General features: G+C 37.5%; 1 protein-coding gene and 1 long non-coding RNA gene across 2 annotated transcripts; one reads left to right on the top strand and one right to left on the bottom strand.

Annotated features, from left to right (window-relative positions):
- Nucleotides 1–18: 18 nt before the first annotated feature.
- Nucleotides 19–7772, top strand: LOC108386486 (uncharacterized). The gene is made up of 3 exons (XR_001850583.3): nt 19–236; nt 4894–5025; nt 7710–7772. It is a non-coding gene; the product is annotated as an uncharacterized lncRNA (long non-coding RNA).
- MOB1A (MOB kinase activator 1A) lies at nt 5951–22947 on the bottom strand. The gene is made up of 6 exons (XM_037027184.2): nt 22702–22947; nt 18938–19104; nt 15812–15905; nt 14516–14649; nt 10993–11156; nt 5951–9735 (listed from the first exon to the last, which is right to left on the bottom strand). The coding sequence occupies exons 1-6, from the start codon at nt 22713–22715 to the stop codon at nt 9658–9660; spliced, it is 651 nt and encodes a 216-aa protein (XP_036883079.1). The 5' UTR covers nt 22716–22947; the 3' UTR covers nt 5951–9657.

Here is a 22947-nt window from a genome sequence, read left to right as displayed (position 1 = left end):
TCCCTGGTGCCCCACGTAGAGCGAATCCATTCCTACTCTACACCGCCGGCAACTGGCTTCTAAACTGAGGAACTCTGTGTTCTCCCTACAGAAAGGGGAGCCATGGAAGGAGTTAAAGCAGGGGAGTCGTTTTCAGATTCGCGATTCAGAAAGATCACTGGCTCCTGAGAGGAGGAGTGTATAGGGCTGCTCTTGGAGGCAAGGACGGAAGTTTCCCAGGCTGTTGCACGGCCCAGGTGAGACTTGAGGCCTGAATCCGAGCTGCGGGCGCTGCACGGATACGTGGATGAACTGAGATGGGGGGTTGGGGGTGGGGGTGGCCGGGGCGGAGAATGAGAGACTGGACGGAGGGGTAGGGGTGTGGAGGGCGTCTTTTCTGGCTTGTCCAGTGGTGGGGGTGGAGGAGGCCTAAGTTTAGGGGTGAAGGGGGCCAACTCAGTTTTGAATTTACCTGAGTTTAAGGTGCCTGCCAGACAGGGCCCAGCAGAGGCGCAGTCTGGAGCCACAGACCATGGAGTGTTGAGAATGGCGTGGAAGCTGAAGCCAAGAGGGATGGGTAAGATAGGCAGACTTAGCCGGCTCGTCTCCGGTATTCTTCACACAGACGTCAAGGCCGAAATTCAAGCTCCTCCTTTCTAGCAGTATTTGTTTGCATGTGGTCCGGTATACCCTAAAGGCTTTACCGGCTCTTTTTGCTATTGCATTCCAGCCTATGCAACTGGTATGTTCAGCGTGCACTTGGATGGGTTGCAAGACCCTCAGTTGTTCTTAAAAGCTGTCAGCTAAAAATTTGCTCATTCCTTCTTGTATTGAGTAACTCCTATCTTTTGGCCCTTGATGTTTCTCCTTTGGATTACTGCAATAGCCTTACATGATTTCTTACAAATCATGGTAGGTGAAATTAGGGATAATTTGCTTTTAATTGTTCTTCATTGATGTAATTGGAATTGCCAAAATACTTTTTCCATCAGCTGGTGGTAAACCACCCCTTTGCTACTCAAAAACCACGTTTCAAATAAGGCAAACCCTCCCAAGCTCTACTAGTCACATGACCCGGGTCTCTCCAGTCAGGCCTAGGGGTTGGGTTAGGGTTAGTCACATGACCTGGCCCAGACCAGGGAGAGTTGGTCTAGGGACTTTCATGGAACTAGGGAAAAGAAATGATCATTTGCAACTGGATTGCTAAACTAGTAGGAAGCCTGTCTGCAGTCATATGAGCAGTGTCACTTTGGAAATGAAACAGACAGAAACAGTGCTGAGCAGAATCATGTGTGGTGTTTATGCAGCTGGAAACATGCAGTGCCAAAGATGATCACCAAAGATATTTTAGTTGGGTTTGTCACGTGTAACTGAGACCTGTGTTAAACTCACTGGTTTATATTTACAGAATTCCTCCTCCTTTCCAGTACTTTCATTTATCTCCAAACTTCTTCTTCCCCATAATTTAACAATTGCTCACAATGTGTTATTTTGGATTACTGTCACTTTGCCCTTATCCTTCTCTTACTTATGCAAACTGTTTCCACATTGCTGTCAGAACCATCTGAAAGGAAAACCTGCCCATTATTTGCTTACTTAAAATCCTTCAGACTTATTCAACATAGCACTGGAGGTCCTAGCCACAGCAATCAGACAACACAAATAAATAAAAAGCATCCAGATTGGCAAGGAACAAGTTAAACTGTCACTGTCTGCAGAAGACATGATACTGTATGTAAAAAACCATGAAGAATCCACTCCAAAACTACTAGAACTAATATCTGAATTCAGCAAAGTTGCAGGATACAAAATTAATACACAGCAATCTGTTAAATTCCTATACAGTAACAATGAACTAGCAGAAAGAGAAATCAAGAGAACAATTCCATTCACAATTGCATCAAAAAGAATAAAATACCTAGGAATAAACCTAACCAAGGAAGTGAAAGACCTATACCCTGAAAACTACAAGACACTCTTGAGAGAACTTAAGGAAGACACTAATAAATGGAAATACATCCCTTGCTCATGGATAGGAAGAATTAATATTGTAAAAATGGCCATCCTGCCTGAAGCAATCTACAGATTCAGTGCAACCCCTATCAAAATATCCACAGCATTTTTCAACAAACTAGAACAAATAGTTCTAAAATTCATATGGAACCACAAAAGACCCCAAATAGCTAAAACAATCCTTAGAAGGAACAATTCCTTGGAAGGTGTGGGGGACTTTATGCTCCCCAACTTCAAGCTCTACTACAAAGCCACAGTCATCAAGACAATTTGATACTGGCACAAAAACAGAGCCATAGATCAATGGAATAGAATAGAGAGCCCAGATATAAACCCACACATATATGGCCAGTTAATATATCATAAAGGAGCCATGGACATACAATGGAGAAATGACAGCCTCTTCAACAACTGGTGTTGGCAAAACTATATGTAAGATATATGTAAGAGAATGAAACTGGATTACTGTCTAACTCCACACACAAAAGTAAACTCAAAATGTATCAAAGACCTGAATGTAAGTCATGAAACCGTAGAACTCTTAGAAGAAAACATAGGAAAAAAATTCTCTTGAATATAAACATGAGAAACTTTTTCATGAACATATCTCCTTGGGCAAGGGAAACAAAAGCAAAAATAAACAAGTGGGACTACGTCAAACTAAAAAGCTTCTACAGCAAAGGACACCATCAGTAAAACAAAAAAGCATCCTACAGTATGGGAGAATATATTCATAAATGACATCCAATAAGGAGTTAACATACAAAATATATAAAGAGCTCACATGTCTCAACACCCAAAATGCAAATAACCCGATTAAAAAATGGGCAGAGGATCTGAACAAACACTTCTCCAAAGAAGAAATTCAGATGGCCAACAGGCACATGAAAATATGCTCCACATCACTAATTATCAGGGAAATGAAAATTAAAACCACAATGAGGTATCACCTCACACCAGTTAGGATGGCCAATATAGAAAAGAATAGGAACAACAAATGCTGGCTAGGATGCAGAGAAAGGGAAACCCTCCTACATTGCTGGTGAGAATGTACATGAGTTCAACCATTGTGGAAAGCAGTATGGAGGTTTGTCACAAAACTAAAAATAGAAGTACCATTTGACCCAAGAATTCCACTCCTAGGAATTTACCCAAAGAAAACAAGATCCCAGATTCAAAAAGACATATGTACCTGTTTACCACAGCACTATTTACAATAGCTAAGACATAGAAGCAGCCTAAGTGTCCATCAGTAGATGAATGGATAAAGAAGATGTGGTACATATACACAATGGAATATTATTCAGCCATAAGAAAACAAATCCTACCATTTGCAACATGGATGGAGCTAGAGGGTGTTATGCTCAGTGAAATAAGCCAGGCAGAGAAAGACAGTACCAAATGATTTCACTCTTCTGTGTAGCATAAAAGCAAAAACTGAAGGAACAAAAAACAGCAGCAGACTCACAGACTCCAAGAAGGGACTAGCAGCTACCAAAGGGAAGGAGGTGGGGATAAAGGGAGGGTGAAGGGGATTAAGGGGTATTATGATTAACACAGTGATATTGAGGGGGCACAGGGAAGGCAGTATAGCATAGAGAAGACAAGTAGTGACTCTAGCATCTTACTATGCTGATGGACAGTGACTGTCTTGGGGTATGTGGTGGGGACTTGATAATAGGGGGGAACTAGTAACCACAATGTTGCTCATGTGAAGCCTGAGCATAAGATTGTATATCAATACCTTAATTAAAAAAAAAATCTGTCAGACCTCCATCACCTAAAGGCAGAACCCCAAATTCTCTAATATGATTTAACCCCTATCTACCTGACCAACTGAAATGCACCCTTCACTAATACTGGGCTGTTTGTACCTCCCTGTACAAGCTATACTACAAGTTTGGTTATGCAGTTGCCCATCTTATGAGTCAGTTTAAGCCAGCTCTCCGGGAGCCACCTGTCTGCCCCATAACTAAGGGTCCCAAAGCTTGTGCATAACTTATATGGTATGTATGGCCCTTTCAGACTATCAGTTTATGTATCTGTTTCTCCTACTGCTCCATGAGATCCATGTAGGACCTTGCTTATCTGTGTCAACAGCCCAGCATGGCATGGAACAAAAAGTGTCTGCACTGTGATTACTGAACAGAACTGACAGTGGTCGGGAATTCTAGTTCCAGTATGATCTGAGCCTTTTCAGGAAAGGATTTGGAGAAGAATCCCACCTATCTTGGGCTTCCGAATTAGTTCCAGCCTAACAGTTCAAGTATATTCTCTTATGGTAGAAGCAACTAAAAGGCCAATTTTACTTTATTACTAAAAGGGTAATGCCTTTAGTCCCAGGAAATGGGTCTGTCCCTTCTACATTTCACTTTTTTTGCCCTAACTTTAGATTCCCTTATCTTCACTTACATGGGCCCCTGATGTTTCGTATTTGCATCTGTGCTAACAGGTAACTTTAGAGAAGCTCTCTTTAGATACTTCTTTATGTCACTGGGATTTTTAATTGCAGACATTTTATCTCATACAGCTTCCTAGCACTCAAGAGCACACAGAATTTTACAAATGCAACTGAGAACCGGAGACCTGCCTTGCTATGAGCTAGCTATTTCAAGTCTTGAGCTTTTGTACCACCACCTGAAAAATTCCTAACATACTTCTCAATTACCACCCCTCCTCAGGTTGCAGTAAGGATAAAGTGAGATGACCTGCTAAAGGACTCCCCTAAGACAGGTAGATTACCCTGAAGAAGTGATACCTAAGAGTGCTAGTCAGCCACAGGAGCTTGGACAGAATCAATAATCTACTTCTTTCACTTAGCAAATGTGCTATGAAAAAATGTCAACTAAGCAGAATAGTGTGCTCAGATACTTACATTCGAGTGAAAACTCCTTTTCACAGAGCGGGAATAAGCTTCCAGAGAAGCAACCAGTCCCAAGGATCATCCAGCATCTTTGAAACAAGTTTGTTGCAAGCCCTGAATCCCCAAAATCCAGATCCTTTTCCCCAGCCTGTCTTACAGCCAGAACGCAGGTACGTGGCCTAGGATCTGCCAATCAAGAGACACTCATCCTGTTTTTCATTAAGAAGACACACAAAAGGAGGTGCTAGCTACAATTCTCTATTTCGCTTCTGGTCTGGGTGGAGGCCAGCTAGCTTTTGGAAGACGCTGATGCAAAGACTGACATCTAGTGGCCAGTGATAATGGTGCAGGCTGCAGTGTCCACTCCTAGCCAACAGCAATGGTGCATTTGCTAGAGAAGGCTCAAGGCACTGTTTGGGCAGTGTTTTTGGCTATGCAGCTTCAAAGCCTGACTCTGGCCCTCCCAAATATTATTACTCATTTATAAAGTTTGAAATAGCCTTCAAACTTAACCTTTAGATATTCTTACAAACTTAAGGATGGACTTTAAGCCCACTGAAATGTCAAAATTCTGAAACTGATCACTAATGTACCCAAATTTTATATAAAATTGGTATCAACCCATATTATCTGGCCACATTCATTAGTTTTTAATTTGAACTCTTCCTCAAAAAAGGTCAAAATTCCAGTACTATTTTGAACAGACCCTACAATTAGGTGTCTATCCTTTGGACCTCTAAAAATAAATCTAATTTCCCCTACAGTAATGAAAAATCACTGTTTGGGGTGGGTGGTGTCTTGCAGATATGCTTAGTACTCAATTTCAGGGTAAGAAAATTAGTTAAGTCCAGTCTGTCTTCCCAGTCTCACACCCAGGAATGTGCAGACGAGGTCAAGGTCTTGGCAGGAAGCCAACTTGTTTACTTCTTGTCAGAGATGGGTTTTAGCCACCATAATTCCAGGCATAGTTTGTTTCTTGGTGTTACAAAACATTTACTTCATTTAGGAACTTCCCTTTAAGAGTACCTACTAAATGTAAGTGAAGACAGCCTTCCACAGAAGCTGCAAAAATCTCAAGTTCCACATTTAAATAGATACGTGTTGAGACACTTAACTTTAATTAGTCTTTTCTTTCTTTCAATATATTTTATTCTGATGAAGTTACAAAAGTAGATACAAAATACTTTTTTAAAAAGTACAGTTAACTGACTTAGAAAAATAGATAAAGCCCATAAAGGTTTAAAAATACAACATAAATTTTCATGTAAAGAACATTTTCAAATATTTTAGATGGTAAACAACACTAACTTATGCAAACTATTCCACAAACACAGAATGTTGTTCTATAATAAATCTACAGCATACTGATTATCCATTTGGATTTACAGAATACTTGTTTGGAACAGAATCTGATGAGAAAACACTCAAGTGAATTTCAGTGCAGTTATGTCAATAAAATTACTGCAATCACATAATATCTATATCCCCAAAGCCTTTTTCAGTCTGAAATACCAAAACCTAATGCAAAAACACAGGAAGACTGAGGGACACTTCCCTCTTTGTAAGAATTCAACAATAGTATAAACCAAATCCACTTACTGATGAACTGGTACCTGGAGGAAATAATGTCCCTGTTGAAGGTGCACAGTCCCAGCCAACATTTTTTATGCCAGAGCTCCAGGGCCAGGACAGCCTCCTACAGCTAGGCATATAGCTAGGCAGGTAACACAAGCACACCGACTGGGGCTGTTTAGAAACCAATTTCTAAGATTTATACAATCTTTGGGCCTGATTTGTTTATGCTTGTGAGGTGATATTGCATGAAGCAGCTCCACTTTTGGAAAACCTCACTGCTCAGAGAGAAGGCCAGCTGTATGATCAGCAAACCTCAACAATGTTTGCAAGTTAAAATCACCACCAGGTTTGCTCCTCTTGCCTCTGCACTACTAGGAAACCTCTCCTTTTGTTGGCACCAGAGTCATGATGGATTCAGACTTGTATTTCTGTAGGCAGTTACGTAAACTAGGGCTCTACAGCCTATGATGAGATTAGATGGCAACCCTCTAAAGTCACTACTTAGTCTGAAGAATAAAGGGTACATTTTGCTGTCAATACAAAAACAGTACAAGGAAGTTTCAATATTTAAATAAAGATCTGCTATCACTGTCTACAAGACTTTAAAGCCTGGAAATTAAAGTTCAACCAGCCTGACCGCATGATTCAACAGGCACGCCCTCTGCCTTTCATCAGGCATTGAGGGGCAGCTGTCAGCACCAGAGACAACTCTGGAATCTGAGAGGGGAGGGGACTGAGTGTTGTCGAAAAGGCAGACAAACCCTGGGCACAGGGAGATGAATCAAAGGTAAGAGGAGTCCAAGATAGACATTTCTTCCAACTCTTACCAAAGTCTGGCTGAGCCAGGAAGGTATCCTCCTCTCCTTTCCTCCACTTCTGCCCTCAACTCTCTGACCTTAGATACAATGTTAACATTACTGGTTTTGTACATTGTTGGTTAAGCCAGATCAGTTTAGGGATCTGGTAATTTTTAAATTTCCAGGCTTTTGAAAACATTCTGGGGGTGGGGGTAGCATGGAGAAGGCAGTATAGCACAGAGAAGACAAGTAGTGACTCTATAGCATCTTACTATGCTGATGGACAGTGACTGTAATGGGGTATGTGGTGGGGACTTGATAATGGGGGGGCTCTAGTAACCACAGTGTTGCCCATGTGATTTTATATTAATGATACCAAAAAAAAAAATTCTGAGTCTCAAGTTACCAACAAATTTTTATGTCCCATTGATAAGCTGCCTTTACTACCATTCTAACATGTAACCATCTTCGGTTTGTTTTAGGGCTGAATCATGAAGGAAGGGAGGATTTCTACCACTGAAAATAAACCAAGAAAAGTGAAAACCCTTTTGAGGTTCTAATATTTGAAATATTAGAAATGATGATGAAAGTACAAACCTAGCTGAGAAATATAATTTCATTACAGACTTAAAGCCAACAAGGTTTAAAGTCAAGAGGTGGTAACATTCTAGGTGGCATCTAGAAACCTGCTTTCTTGTGTGTAAATAACCAATATAAACATACAGAGCTCCTGACAGGGACCTTTAGATAAGCTTCAAATGTGGACTGTGGAATGTTTCATAGAGGGCTTTTTCTCTTTTTTCCATGATTATTCAACTCTTTAATTACTGGTATCAGCCTAAGTTAGATGAAATACTTTTCCTCTAAAATTTTAGATATACTTAATAATTTATTGATATTGAGTTACTGTAAAAATGGAGTTTCTATACTCTAGTGGAATAAATACAAGTAACGAAAAATGAAATCTAACCTTTATCAAACCATCAAGGAAATTGGTTGAGTACTTTGCAAACATCACGACTCTTAAGACACAGGACACTGACGAACTCAATGTGTAGCCAATCTGGCACGTCTTAGTATACTTGTGTTTCAGTACATTTTAAACAGTCAGCTAGAGTTTACTGAATACTAGAAACCAAATGAAAATTAGGTATTTTCTTCACTAAAGGGGAAAATTCTTTTAATCCCAATAGAAATAGAAGAAATTTTGAGTTTTGATACAAAAACAATTAAAATAGGATAAAACCCCGATGGGGGCTCAATCCATCCTTATACTAATAGAATGAAGTTAAGATTTTTGATTTATTAATTCCTTCCATTTTGTCTACACATATGCATGTACACACATACACACACAAGAATAGGTAACATACCAAACTTTTAGCTGTGTTATAAAATGTGTACACCTTCAAGGTTTTTTATCGTGGTTTTCTTTAAGTTTTATCCTTGTTGGGATAAAGTTTGTGCATTTCTATACTACTCTTAACTAAGTCTCAAGTCACAATAAAAACTCAACTCAAAACCAAAATCAAGTGCTGAGTACTTCCATTCTATCCAGAATTCCAAAGTGTCTGAAAAACAATGTGAATGTGAAAACAATGGTCTTAAAGTGTAAATTTGTTGTCAATTTTTGAAGAAGTTTTATCTCAGCCCAAAACTATATATTATAATTAACCTGAATGAAGCGTTTCAAAAAATCTGTAAGACCATTCTGAGATGCCTTAAAAAAATTATTTGATACATACATACTCCTAAAAATTTAGACAGGCTTACGTAAATAAAATCCCAAATAAAGATCAAAAAAATAGAGTCATTTTAGAAATAACTTTGGTTACTGCCATACCACAAGTCACATGAAGACTCAAATTGTAATCATGGATTTAAAAAAAATAAACATACATATTCTTATCTATAAAAACACTAGCATACAAACTTCAAACTAAAAGGTTATCCAAAGTGACACAAATGTTCCAAATCTTAAATTAAAAAATAATTCTTCTGTTTGTAAAATAAAAGCAGAATAAAACTGATTTGACTGCATTTTTAGATTAACCTGTTCTGGAAACTTAATAAATTATTGGTGGAAATTCTTAACATCCATTATGCTGTTACTTGAAACAGATTTATTTTCATAAGTAAAAGAATAATAAGTAAAGTAATAAACTACAGGTGAGTAATCACATATTAACTGCCAAGTATGACTGACAGTAACAGGAGTGGTCACACAGTGCTTCAGATCAGCTGTGCTCTAAGTTTCTCACTCAGAAGATATTAGGCCAACCTACCTTTGGGACAGTTTTATGATGAGATAACAGACAACAGGTGTCTTTTTATCCTTTCTTAAAAGTTTGTATCACTAGTCTACAACAGATAGCAATGAGATAGCTCTAGTGGCAGATAAAGCAAGAGAGTAACTTCTAGCAGAAACATTTATCTGTCTTTTGATCCAAGCTTCTCAATTAATTCCTGAAGAGGTGCCAACTCACGCCTATCAATCAGATTAAACTCCTAAAAGAGAAGAAAAATAAAATTTTAAAATAGATCTAAAATTAAAACTCTAAATGTAAGAGGGATTCCCAATTCTAGTTTTCTGAAATCCAATAAAAAAAAAAAAAAGAATGAAATGATCTCTGTGAACATTTTAAAATAGGGTCATTTGTGCTCCCTTTCTACTTTTTAAAATTAATTTTATGTATTTTTATTGATATATAATCTTATATTAGTTCCAAGTATACAACACAGTGGTTCAACAGTTCCCCATCCACATTATTAAATTCTCACCCCCAGTAGTACAGATGTCTGTCAACATAGGAAGATGTTACAGAATCACTGGTTACATTCTCCATTCTGCTCCCTTTTTAAGATGAGGAGGACTTATTAAATAAGCAACTGTATGTATTAGCATGACATTCAACTGTGTAGAATATTAAAATAAAAACTATGTATGTTTGCATTTACAAGGAAATTACCTGAAAACTACACTGAACCTTGACAATGGCCACCTCTGGGGCAGTGGACCTTTTAATTAAATATATCTATTATCTCTGTATCTATCTATACTCTATATATACTCTATACATCTATGTCATGCAAATAATCTCAGAAGAGCACAGTATATTCTCCATTTTGTACTACACAAAACCATAATACAGTATCTACTATTAAGCTACTGGTTTTTCCACCAATAAACATCTAGATGGACCTATTTATACTTTGCACATGGAATTATATAGCTCTAAAGTTAGGTTAAGGAGTCCTGATTCTTTTATATCTTTTTCAAAGAATGTGAATTATTTTGATTTTAGTAAGTCCCAATTTCAACTACGGGCCCATAAGGCAATAAGGCCACATCTTTGAAGGCAATGGTCCTTTCTGAAGTTTCTAGTGGCTTAGTTGATTAAGATCTGGCTCGAAAGGGACTTCTGGAAATTTAACCCAAGACAGCAACTAACAAATTCTTCCAAAAGTTTCTTTTCCAGACATAGACATCTCATTAAATAACCCAACCACAGATGTTTTTCCATAGTATTCCTTCACCCAGCAGTAGCAGGGGAACGGGAGGGTAGAGACAAGCTTTCTCAGGTTTTTGGTGCTCCCTGTCATATTCTAACCAGAGACCTGGCCGCTATGCACATCAATGAAATAAACAGTGTGGAAAAGAGAACAGAAAGAGAAACCTGCTTGTACTTTGTTCTTCTATAAATAAACTCTATAAAGTGCTTTCGTTCAAGTCAAAGGACATATTAGTCAACATGTTCAACTTACCTGAACAAAGAAGATAAAGTGCTTAAAGGAGGTGTTGAGGTGGGCCTCCTCTTGCAGCTGCATCACAGAATCAAAGTGCTGGTGATAAATATGGGCATAAACTCTGAACAGACGCTTCAGAATGGTCTTTGCCACAGACATAAAGTTTTTGGGAAATGGGACACCTGTAATCAAATATGCGTATTATCTATTAGTCTTCTATTGAACAGCAAGTTTAGACACTGCTATGAGCAACTCCAACACACACATACGTTCACAAACACAAGCCTATTTCCACGTATTTTTCTTTAAAGGCAAAGAAAAAAAATCCCAAACCTAAGTATATGAGGTACCCACACACTACTTCTGACTGCCTTAGAATAGTAAACACAGGCATCAAGTTATACAAGATGCTGCTGAATCAAAGTTAAAATTAACATAATTTTAGTTGTTTAATATTGGCAGTCTCTTCCTAAGGTTAAATGCAACAAATATTTTGGCTGTAAATAATAACTTTACTTTTTGTAATTTATAATGCTAAAAAAACGTTTACACACATACACACAACCAGGACTGGAAATGCTAAGAAAAAGAAGAAAAGTACACTTTGAGCCATAATTTACTGTCTACAAATAAAAAGTATTATTTTACCTTGTGAACTACTCTGAAAAGTCATTTTCTTTCTTAAACTAGAAGTCCCCAACTTATAATTTTTTTTAATTGCTTATTTCAATTTTCTGTAGTCTAAGAATAGGATATACTTCATGAAAAAGGGAAGGAGGGCCTCTCTGTTTTTCAAGGAAAATAAACACCTCCTTAGAAAAGAAAGGGGAAAAGGTTTGGTTATCTCTCCAAGCAGTTTAAGTAGGGATACAACTGGTTATGTTCCTGAGAATTTTCACTGACAAAGTCAGTCTCCTAGAAAATAGGGTTAGCAGAGAGACAACACAACTGGCACTGAGTACTGTACGTAAACACATAAGAAATCAGTTACTTCCAAAATAACCTAGAATTGTTGGTCTGTTCCACCGTGATAGTCTTAAAACATTTCCTCTCCTTCAATCTTTCAGAAAACAAAGACTTTCCCTTTTCACCTTTGTTTAAATCGTTGCTCAACTGGTCCTTGGTAGCTTGAAATCTAATACATTTTGCTCTTAGGCTGATTTTGTGGGTTTTCCCCAAAAAAACTTGGCAACAACTTGTCTTTTCAAACATTCTGGAGCTTATGGGCATGTGTTTCTAGGCTGGGTCTCATATTCAAGTATTGAAATGATTGTGATTTTAAATCAAACTCCTTGTCTCTCAGAATTTACAAATGGTCATCTTGCTAATAAAAGAGAAAGAAGTTGGAAATATTAGTTAAAAGTGAGTAATAAAGTTCTAGTGAAAATAAATTATTGGCAAAAGATGTAGATAATAGCCTAATGAAGAGAGAGAGGGTTCCAGAACATTAAGGTGAATTATTGAAGAATGGGAAAAGCTGAGAAAAGAGAACAAAGTCAAAAGTATTCTTTATCTTCCATAAGAGGCAGACTTAAGGAATAGAAGTAATTTGTTTTAATCTCAGGACTTTCCAAACTGACTTTGTGTAACAGACACATTCAAACATAGTCCACATACAATATGTGAGAAAGGAAATAAAAAATTTAATAGAAGGAAAAGTTGACCAACAGCAAACAGACTAAGAGTAACAACATGATATAAAAGAACCTCTGAGACTGCAAAAAGGAACTTGCTATGATGTGTTTATGTCCACACTGTCCACGCCCCTGTCCAGCTGACGGTTTTGGGAGGTGGTTAGGACAATGGGATTCATGCCCTCATGAAAGAGGCTCCAGAGAGCTTGCTGGCCCCTTCCACCCATATAAAGACTAGGCAAGAAGTCAGCAGTCTGCAACCCAAAAGTGGGCCTTTGCCAGAACCCAACTATGCTGGCACTCTGATCTTAAACTTTCAGCCTTTAGTGTTGTTTATAAGCCATCCAGCCTATGGTATTTTTGTTATAGCACCCAAGACAGACAAATAGGAAACCAATAATATGTTGTTTGTTAGACACCCTTAAACTGAAAATAATAGGATGGATCTCATTCTTGAATACTGATGCCAAAATTTTCAAGTAGTAGCAAATAAAAATACTCTTCCAGAAGAACATTTAAAAAAAAAAGGGCAAAACGTTACGGTCATCAACAACAGATACTGGAAAAGTATCTGATAAAACTCTACAACCATAACTGACTTAAAAAAATACACACCTCTAACCAAAAGCAAGATTCCTACATAATGAAGTACTAGAAACACTCACATAAAGTAAGGAAACAAGAAAAGGATGTCTGCCATCATCACCATTACTGAGTACAGCTGTCAAGTACTAGTTGCTGCAATTAGGTAAAAGAGTTGCGCAAGTTGGTATGAAAAAGGAAGAAGCAAAATTATCTTAGTGTGTGACTGTATACCTAAAACACTCAAGAAAACCAACCCAAAACAGTGGAAATTTAAAGAATTAGCACAAACTACAGAATTTTATGAGGAATTAATAAATAAATAAAATACAGGAATAAATTAAATATACCTTGTTCTTGGATAGGAAAACTCAGTATTGTCAAGAGAACAAAGACTCCTTACATTAATCTACAAATTGAGTGAAATCATAATCAAAATCTCATAAATATTTTTTACCTTGACAAAATGACTCTAAGTTCTCTGGAAGAATAAATATCCCAGAGTAGCCATGAATATTCTGAAAAAGAAGAGCAAGGAAGAGACACTAACCCCTAAGATGCTCAAAGATAAAGGCCATGGTAATTACAACAGTGTGGAATTTCTATAGGAACAGATAAAAAGGACTCCAAAATGTGTGGTGTTTCGGTGGACGCATATGATAAGCAGGGGAGAGAAGACACATGTGTTTGATAAATGGTAGTGGACAAACTAACTTTGCATCTGTAACCGGAAAATGAAGGGAGCACTGAGAAAAAAATTCCTGACAGAACAGAGATTTAAATGTAAAAACAAACCCACAGAAGTACTCGATGGAAACACAAATATTTTTATAATCTTGAACTAGGGAAAACCCTTCTAATCATTGTATTAAACTCCAGATGTCACAAAGGTAAAGATTAATAAAACAAAAATGTTGTAGAGAGCAAAAAAAAAGCTCATCAATAAAGACAAAAGGCAGCCTGGGGAAAAAATACAACATGTATGACAAAGAGATAATGTCCTTAATATGCAAAGAAATGGACAAAGGATATAAATAGAAACCACACGATGATCAATAAACCAAAACTGCTCAATCTCATCAATCTTTTTGAAATGTACATTAGAACAGAAATTTATTTACCCATGCTAGAAAAAAGTTTAAAAGGTTAAGAACAAGTACTAGTGAAGAAACTAGCAGACACAAATATGGTTGGAGGTAATGTACACTTACAATCTTTTTGGAGAAGAATTTGGCAGTCTCTACTACATTTTTTAGAAGTAACAGAATGTTTAAAAGAACAAAACAAATTCACCATTTAAAAAGAAAAATAGTTCAACAACTCACCAATCTTAGAAGGAAAAAGAGTTTCATCATCAAGTTGATCCTGAACCCAAGTCATCAAATAGTCTATGTATTTTGGTGCAGAACATTTGATTGGCTTTTTAATATTAGTACCATCTGCCCAGTGGTATTCGTATCTGGAGAGAAAGAGACTTACTGGTCAAGTTTTCAAAAACATTAACAAATGTGCAACTTATAATCAAAGCAGATTCACATTTTGTCAACAGAAGTTTTATATAAAACTTCAGTAAATTACCTAAAATTCTACTGAAGATTCTCTATAGAATATATGTGATGATTTTAGATGGAAGAGAAAAGGAAGATAATGTGGCAGCTGGCAGTGCCAGAATGGGTATTTTTATAACAGCATCAGAAAAGATAAGAAGAACTACAATTCCTGTGTATTAAGCAGAGAATGCTGAGGACTGGGTGAGGGGCTGATGGGTCCACCACATTCTCAGATCCTTGGCCATCAATATCACCAACAGAGCAAAGGTTATAAAACCCTGTTTCTCAGAAACATGGTTAAAGAAACACCCTTAGGCATGTGTCTTTCCACTCCCCTTGCCTTTGCTGAGCCAGAATAATTAACAAGACTTAGGCAAAACTTCACTGTGTAAAGCATTTAAGCTGTATGTTTTTCTATTTATTTTATTTAAATTTAAGGAAGTTTGAAGAATAAAACAACACAAAATAAAAACATCCCTCTTACAACACTGTTCACTGGGGGCCTTTTTCTTCTTTATACTTGTAGCAAACTCAGAAATGACAATTTTTTCCAAGAGGTAAATATCTTGATAATCATATACCATCAAATAAAATCAGTCACTTATAAGGAAAAGACTGAAAGGAAACACACTAAAACATTAATCCCATCATGCTGACTTGACATATGGTTAATAAGGAGTACCAGCTCTTTCTCAATATTTCTTGAAATTTATTATAGTCAAATTATTTAAAATCTAGTACCTTTAAGTCAGATAACTAAAGGAGTACACTGCAAGTAATTAACACTAAATAAGCATTAAAAAAAAATCAAACATTAAAGGAACAACTAAAAACTCTTCAACTCATTTAAAAACCAGAAACAGAGCTGTAAATACTAAACTGAAAAATTAACTTTAACAGTAAAAGAAAAACCTAATTCAAATTTCTTTATTTTGACTCCTACAATTGAACATTAATACTTACTATAGTGCAATTACACTATTAAAAGGTTAAGAACGAGTACTAGTGAAGAAACCAGCAGACACAATTATTAGTAATTCAAATACCTATGTAATAGGGCAGTATGAGTACCTTGGACCTGCAGACATGACTGGACAGCTGGCTTCCGTGCAGAACTCTGTAATAGTTCCATACAACATGTTGATCTGGTTGAAGAAATCCACAGCTGGAAGACAGCAAAATTATGTTAAAATGTCGTGTAAAGACAATGAAACATCAGACCTCTCAGTTGAAGGAAAAATGGACAATGCTTTTAAATTCTTAAGTGAATCCTTGGCATATTCAACTACAAGGGGTACTGCAAATTCTCTTCTCTTTTTAATTTGTCATCCCTCAGTAAAATTTTTACATTCATGCTTAATAAACTAAGCTTTTAACCAGCATGTAACAGCAGGGAAGTGCATTAGAGATAACTGTAACTTAACAATGTCTATTATTACATCATTAGAATGTGTAATTTGAAAACACCTGAGGGAATGACAAAGCCCCTTTCTTCTTACCAATCTGGTCTAGACAATACCACCGTGCTAGGAAAGAGAAGTGTTGTAGAATATACTGTGGGAGGTGAATCAGCTTTTTAAAGATCTCATTAATCATAAAAAAATTGATTATCTAAATGTATACAGAAGACATAAAGAAGACATAGGATAATGTCCCTTACCTTGGAGTCTCCAGCAAACAGAAGGGACAAAGTTAAAAGAGATGAACTATACAACATAAAATAAGATAGTATCCAGAGGCCAAAAGGAAGTGCTAGGAAGTTCAGAGAAAAGGCACCCCTGAGGGGTTGAGGTAGTTAGAGGGCACTTCCTAAAGAGTTTCAACTAAATCTGAAAAGGAAGGGGGTAATGAAACATATTACTCTGTACAGAGAAACTACATAAGCCTTGGAAAGTTTTAAAAAATGTTTTGGTTCCCTGTATGAAGGAGTACCTAAAAATCAACTAGGGCTTTTCAACGTTACTTTAAAAACAAACATAAAAAACGTTCCATCTTATCAGGAATTTTATACAAAACTTCCTTGCTTATAAAATAAACCTTCCTCTTTATTATTAGTCATGTTTCTAAGAAAGTAGTACTTAGGCACTCAATATTCATTCAAAACAAAAGTTTGCCCATATGGTGTGCAGTCTACTGGTCTAAAGCAGCTGTTCTCAAAACAGGCGCAGGGATCCCGTGTTTCAGGGGGTTCTGTGAGGTCAGGAGCATTTTAATTGCTCTCTTCACTCTTATTCTCCCAGGTGGCACAGTAGAATTGTCTAAAAATTCTATGATGTGTGACATCACAACAGATGGAATGCAGAAGCAGATATGAGAATCCAGCTGTCTCCTAAGCCAGACATTAAGATTTGTGAACATGTAAAAACAATGCCACACTTCTCATTAAAATTTTGGAAAATAATTTTTCATAAAAATATATTTGTTAACATGTAATGGGTTTAATATTATTTTAGATAAATTTAAAAATATTTAAAATTTCTCAGTTTTAATTTCCAGCACACTAAGTATTAGTAGATACAACTTACATAATTAAAAGCTCTTTGGGGTTCTCAATAATTTTTAAGAGAATTTAGGGATCCTGTGACCAAAAGGTTTGAGAAGAGCTGAGCTAGAGCAGTAAGTCTCCAAGGAAAATCTAAGACTGAAGGCCAACAGAATCCTTCAGAATAACAGATGATTTCAAGTAAGTTCAAAAAAACAAAAGGGACTTGATAAAGGCAGCTAAACAGATCAAAGTATCTACACTAATGCAAGTATATACTACTATGTATCAAGTAGTCTTACAAACAAACAAAATCAAACCTGAATTTGATTAGAGCTCCACATCTGTGCTAACATGGTAGCCACTGGCTACATACGGCTACTTACATTAAAATTAAATTTAAAATTCAGTTCCACAGCCACATTAACCACATTTCAAGTGCTAAATGGCCACAGAGCAGATACAGAATATTTGCATCTCTGCAGTTCTACTGCACCATTACTACTCCTCTGGATCTTATGTTTATAGGAAAATGGAGGAACAGAACATGGTAATGAATGCCTTGGGGATACAATCAATAAAGTTCATACTGTGGGAAAAAAATGAACTGGTTTCTTCAACAACAAAATAGTAAGGAAAAAAGACTGCAGTGAAGGTAAACCTGTGAATGAAGAGATTTAAGAAACATATGTACAGGTCTTATTGGGTCCTCATTTAAACAAATCATACATTTTTTAAAAAGGAATATTTATAGGACAATTAATGAAAATGTGAACACTGGCTGGATATTTGATAACTTAAAGGAATGACAGTATTGTCTTTATCTTTAAAAAGGGCAGTTCTTGTCTTTTAGAGGTACTCAAATATTTACAGATGAAACAATGTCTTGGGATTCACTTAAAAATAATCAGGGTGAGATACACAAACATGAATTAGCCATGAATTGATATTATTGTTGATGCTGTTATTATCATCCAACTGATAATTGTTGAAGGTGGATAATGGATACCTGAGTATTCACTGTACTGGCTTCTCTACTTTTTTGTATGTTTGAAAATGTCCATTAAAAAGTTAAAAAATTCCTGGACATCTGAAATTTCTACTAGATTTAAACCTTATTCACCCAGAACTGATCTCATCTCAGAATCACTTTCTTAAACTCAGAGTGACTTTCAGCTCATGGGTCCCTCCCATTTTCTTCCAATCTCTCTATTTCCCTCTGACTACTCCTAGGTCACAAGAAATAAACAAGTGACTGACCACATGAACTGCAATGCACTTTTCTGCATACACAGACATATGAGGACTGTTGGGAATGGGGGCATAACTGTGAAATGGATTTCCTACAAAGGAATTCCCTTCCATAGGCAGAATCATTGCATTTATCAATCTTTTTTTTTAATTGAAGTACTGCTGATATACAATCTTATATTGGTTTCAAATATATTTATCAATCTTCTATTTGACCTCACTCTGAAATTCATACCATTCTCCTCAGACATTGCCCCCAAGCACTCATTTCTCCTCATGTCTCTACTCAACCAAACTACAATCGAGTCCTCTGAAGGGAACACCACAATTCTGAACATGTTTCTGTGTATGTTTCTATACAGATACTCCATTATACTATATTATACCTGTGAAAAAATTTAACAGAAAGATTTTAGCAAAACATTCCTATAAAGCAGCAAAGCTTGATGTTACTAAAAACTTACTGTTAACAGCAATCCATTCATTGAGGTCCTCTCCCTCTGGCAACATGACAGCTTGTCTCAGATTCCCACTTCCCAGAGTTGCTTCTGCATGTTTTAAGAGTTCATACTGATGAGAGCCTTCAGGGATATTCTTCTTTGGTTTGAATGTTTTAGAAGAGCGGCTGCTACTGTTAGGTTAAAAGTAAAAGGATAGCGATTTTTAGGACCGGAAGAATCGCATAATTTTTCGGCATATAAATTTTTCTGAAAATAAAATTAAAAAATAGTCCTGGAAAAGTGCCAGGAGGAGAGATGATGCTCACAATAGAAGAATGCTTTAAATTTTTTCCCCTCACATAGACAGTATCAGCAGCACAATTTCACACAGAATGCCATTTCACACTCTGCCTCATCAAGCAATCTGGCCCAAGAGAAAGGGCTTAACCAAATGAAGGAAAAACCTGGATTCTAGTCCTTGATCTACCAGGAACTCTGACTGCCTGAAAAACCTAACCTCTTTTGGCCTCTATTTCCACCTACAGGAAATGATGCTGGGAGGAAGCCCTAAAATTTTGAGTTCAAAAATCCAGTTTTCTGTAGCAAAATATTTGTGATATCATAAAAAACCACAGTAGAACTAACAGTAACATCCGAAAATAAATGAGAGACAACTGGTTCCTGGGGAAAAATACGAGTTTTTATTCCTATCTCACACCATCCATAAAGGTCTTCCTAACATGACACAAAACCCAACAAGAATTGGCGCATTTCTAACCACAACAACTAAAACTTCCATGACAGAGACAAGTAAGGAAAAGAGAACTTGTATTGCAAAGTATTAATATGTATTCTATAATCTGTTAAGAAAAAAGTTAAGGAACCCTTTAGAAAAATGGGCTACAAGTAGGCAATTCAGAAACAAAACTACAATGACATATGAACATTTGAAAAGTTGTTCAATTAAAGGAAGATATTTTTCCTTAATCTGAGTGTCAGAAGTTAAAACAATTACATTGTAAGTGGGCTTGAGTATAATAGAGAAATTAGTGCTTTGGAACACTATTGGTGAACATGTAAAGTGTTTAACATTTTGGGAGGGCAATATGGCATTATCTATTAACACTGAAATGTCCTAAATCCATCCCTTCTACTTCTGGGCATCTCTCCTAGATATGGATGTGTTTTCCAGGATCATTTTTAATACTGCAGAACTTGGAAACAACCCTAAAGTTTATTAGTAGAGAAATAAACCATGATACATCCAGATCATTGACTACTGCATAGTGAAGAGCAACAATAGTATAGTTAAGAACAAGACAGAGCTCAATGCATTTAAAAATGGCAAAGATCTCTAGATATAATTAAACATATTATAAGACAAAACATACAGAAGCCAATTTTATAAATGCATAAAAAAGTGTCAGAAAGGATACACATCAGACTGATACTGGTGATTACTTCTATGAAGAGGAAGGGAGTGTAACTTCACTTTACCTGAGTAAACAGCATTTTAAAAAACACTGATTAAAAAGTAAAAAAACCTATGAAAACACTATGGAAAATATGGGAAGTTCTTGTTTAGCATGATAAAGAACTAAATTTAACAAATAAAACACTACATTAGAAAAACGGACCTTTACAAATAGAAACAAGAAGCTGTGAACGACAGGAAACTAAAAATAGAAAACTTACATGAAATGGTGTCTCAAGATTTACCTACATAGGACTTCTGTGCTTCAAAATGGTACCATCAAGACAGTGAAAACAGTCTACTATGAAAATATGTGTGAATCACAGATGTGATGAGACCTGTACCCTGAATAAAGAATTCTTTACAACTCAAAAAAAGACAACACAATTTAAAAATGGTCAGAATTTTAATAGACATTACTCCAAAGAAGATATACAATTGGACAATACACACATGAAAGATGCTTAACATCACTAATTATGGGGAAATGCAAATTAAAATCATAATGAGATACCATTTCACATCGACTTAGAATGGCCATAATAAAAAATATGACTACAAGTGCTAGCTAGGGTGCAAGGGAATCGCAAACACACCGTGCTGGTGGGAATGCAAAATGCTTTGAAAAAGTTTGGCAGTTCTTCAAAGATTAAACGTTTAGTTACATGTAACTCAGCAATTCTACTCCTAGACACTCGAGAAATAAATTAACACATACATCTAATACAAAAAAGTTCACAGCGGCATTATTCGTGACAGCCAAAAATGTGAAAACTCAAATGTCAACAAAACTTAAAAAAGAAAAAAAAGCCTTCACATTTAGGTCCAAAAAGCAACTAAGCAACTAGGCATCCACAAACAAACCACTAACTGAAGATTAAGTCATAAGAAAAAGACTGGGCGGGGATGGGGGTGAAGGGTATATTGTTCTACTAATATGTAAATTGCAATTAAAACCTAATATCATAGATTTTTTAACAAGGTAAACATACTTTGGAGATTATACCCTTAAAAAAAAAAAAAAAAATCCAGGAGGGAAAAAGCGGTTTGCTCAACGCTATTCTTGGCAGTGTTATTTTAAACAGCAAAATATTAGAATGAATCCAAATTTCTCACAATAAGGAACTGGGTAGATAAACTCTGATTATGGAACATTATGTAATTTAATAAGAAATCAAGTACGTGGGTGTGTTGTAACTAAAAATGGGTATTTATTGACACACAACACATAGGCACTATACTAGGTAAAGAGTCACCTTAGAATAATGAAGGTTCTAGAGCAATGCTTCTCAAACCTTAATGTGCTTAAGAATCAGAGAATCTACAACCTTTTTCATTTAAGCCCAGGCGTTAAAGTAGGATTCTACCAAGGAAGAGAGAAGTAGGTTAATTACGCAAAGTCACAAAGTGGGCTGAAGCAGAACTGGGCTGAACCATCTGAACGCAAAGCTGTGGGTAAAATTGTAACATTTCCAGAATATCTCGCCTGGCTTTAGTACATCTGCATATCAACAGGCGCTCAAGGATGGAGAGAAGTATGGCTTTAGTGCATTAGCATCATTCCTCAGCGGTGGAGAAGTTCATCTCCATATCAATGGGTAATTACCTGGGCAAGGAGGGCTTATCTGTACCCGAGAGGTGAGGGGAGGGCCGGTTTTGCTTCAGCTGGAGCAGGAAAGAGAGAAGGGCTCGGGAGGACTGCAGTTTGTAAGCAGTAAATGAATTTTAAACTTTATTTCTCCCTTTGACTGATTTCGGTTTTTAGAGGTATTTTGCCCGGGGATTTCCTCTCCCCAGACTTACAAAAGCCTGCAGCTTAACTTCAGGCGACACTTCACGCTTTCCTGGGGCGACATTTTTTCGCGGGGGTAACAATAGTGACGGTAATAAAACGACATAAGGTTTTTTTTCATTATGAGGCACAGAAAGCTAAGTCAGCATGGATCATTACTGGAAGGCTCGCGACCTGAGACATACCGGAGTCCGCGGCTGATCCCGGGACTCCGCCCCCAGATCGTCCCTCCGCCCTCAGGGCCGTTCGGGCGGAAAAGTTTGGAGGCGCTACCGGCCTCGGGGCCTTTCTACTCCCAACCTTCCTCACTCCGCTTCTTTTGCCTCGACCTTCATCTCCGTCCGCCTCGGCTCACGTCTCAGGCTCCCCCGTGGCCCCAAGTGGGGGCAAAGCAAGCGCCGGCCACTCCGGCCCCAACCCCGGGGCCGGGCCCTCGCCTCAGGCGCCCGCTCGCCCCCGGCCTCGACCTTGGCCCTCAGCCCTCAGCCCTCAGCCCTGGAGCGTCGGCCTCACCACACTCACAAGAGGAAGCTCATCTTCTAGCCTCAGAGGGGAGGGGAGGGGCCGCTGGCCCCCGCCGCGGTCAGGAGTCGGAGCCGGCGCGGGAACCGACAGGAAGCAGACGGGCCTCAGACTTGGGACCGCGAAAGCAGCGGCCGCCGCTGCTCCGAGCCGGGGGTCGAGCCGGTACAAGCCGGTGGAAGCCGCGGCGCGAACCTCGCTCGCTATCCAAAGCTTGCCGACTTGAAATGCGGAACCAACAAAATC

This window comes from Manis javanica, chromosome 1, assembly GCF_040802235.1.
Source record: "Manis javanica isolate MJ-LG chromosome 1, MJ_LKY, whole genome shotgun sequence".
In the NCBI taxonomy this organism is placed as follows: domain Eukaryota; kingdom Metazoa; phylum Chordata; class Mammalia; order Pholidota; family Manidae; genus Manis; species Manis javanica.
This window is presented reverse-complemented; position numbering and strand designations above follow the sequence as displayed.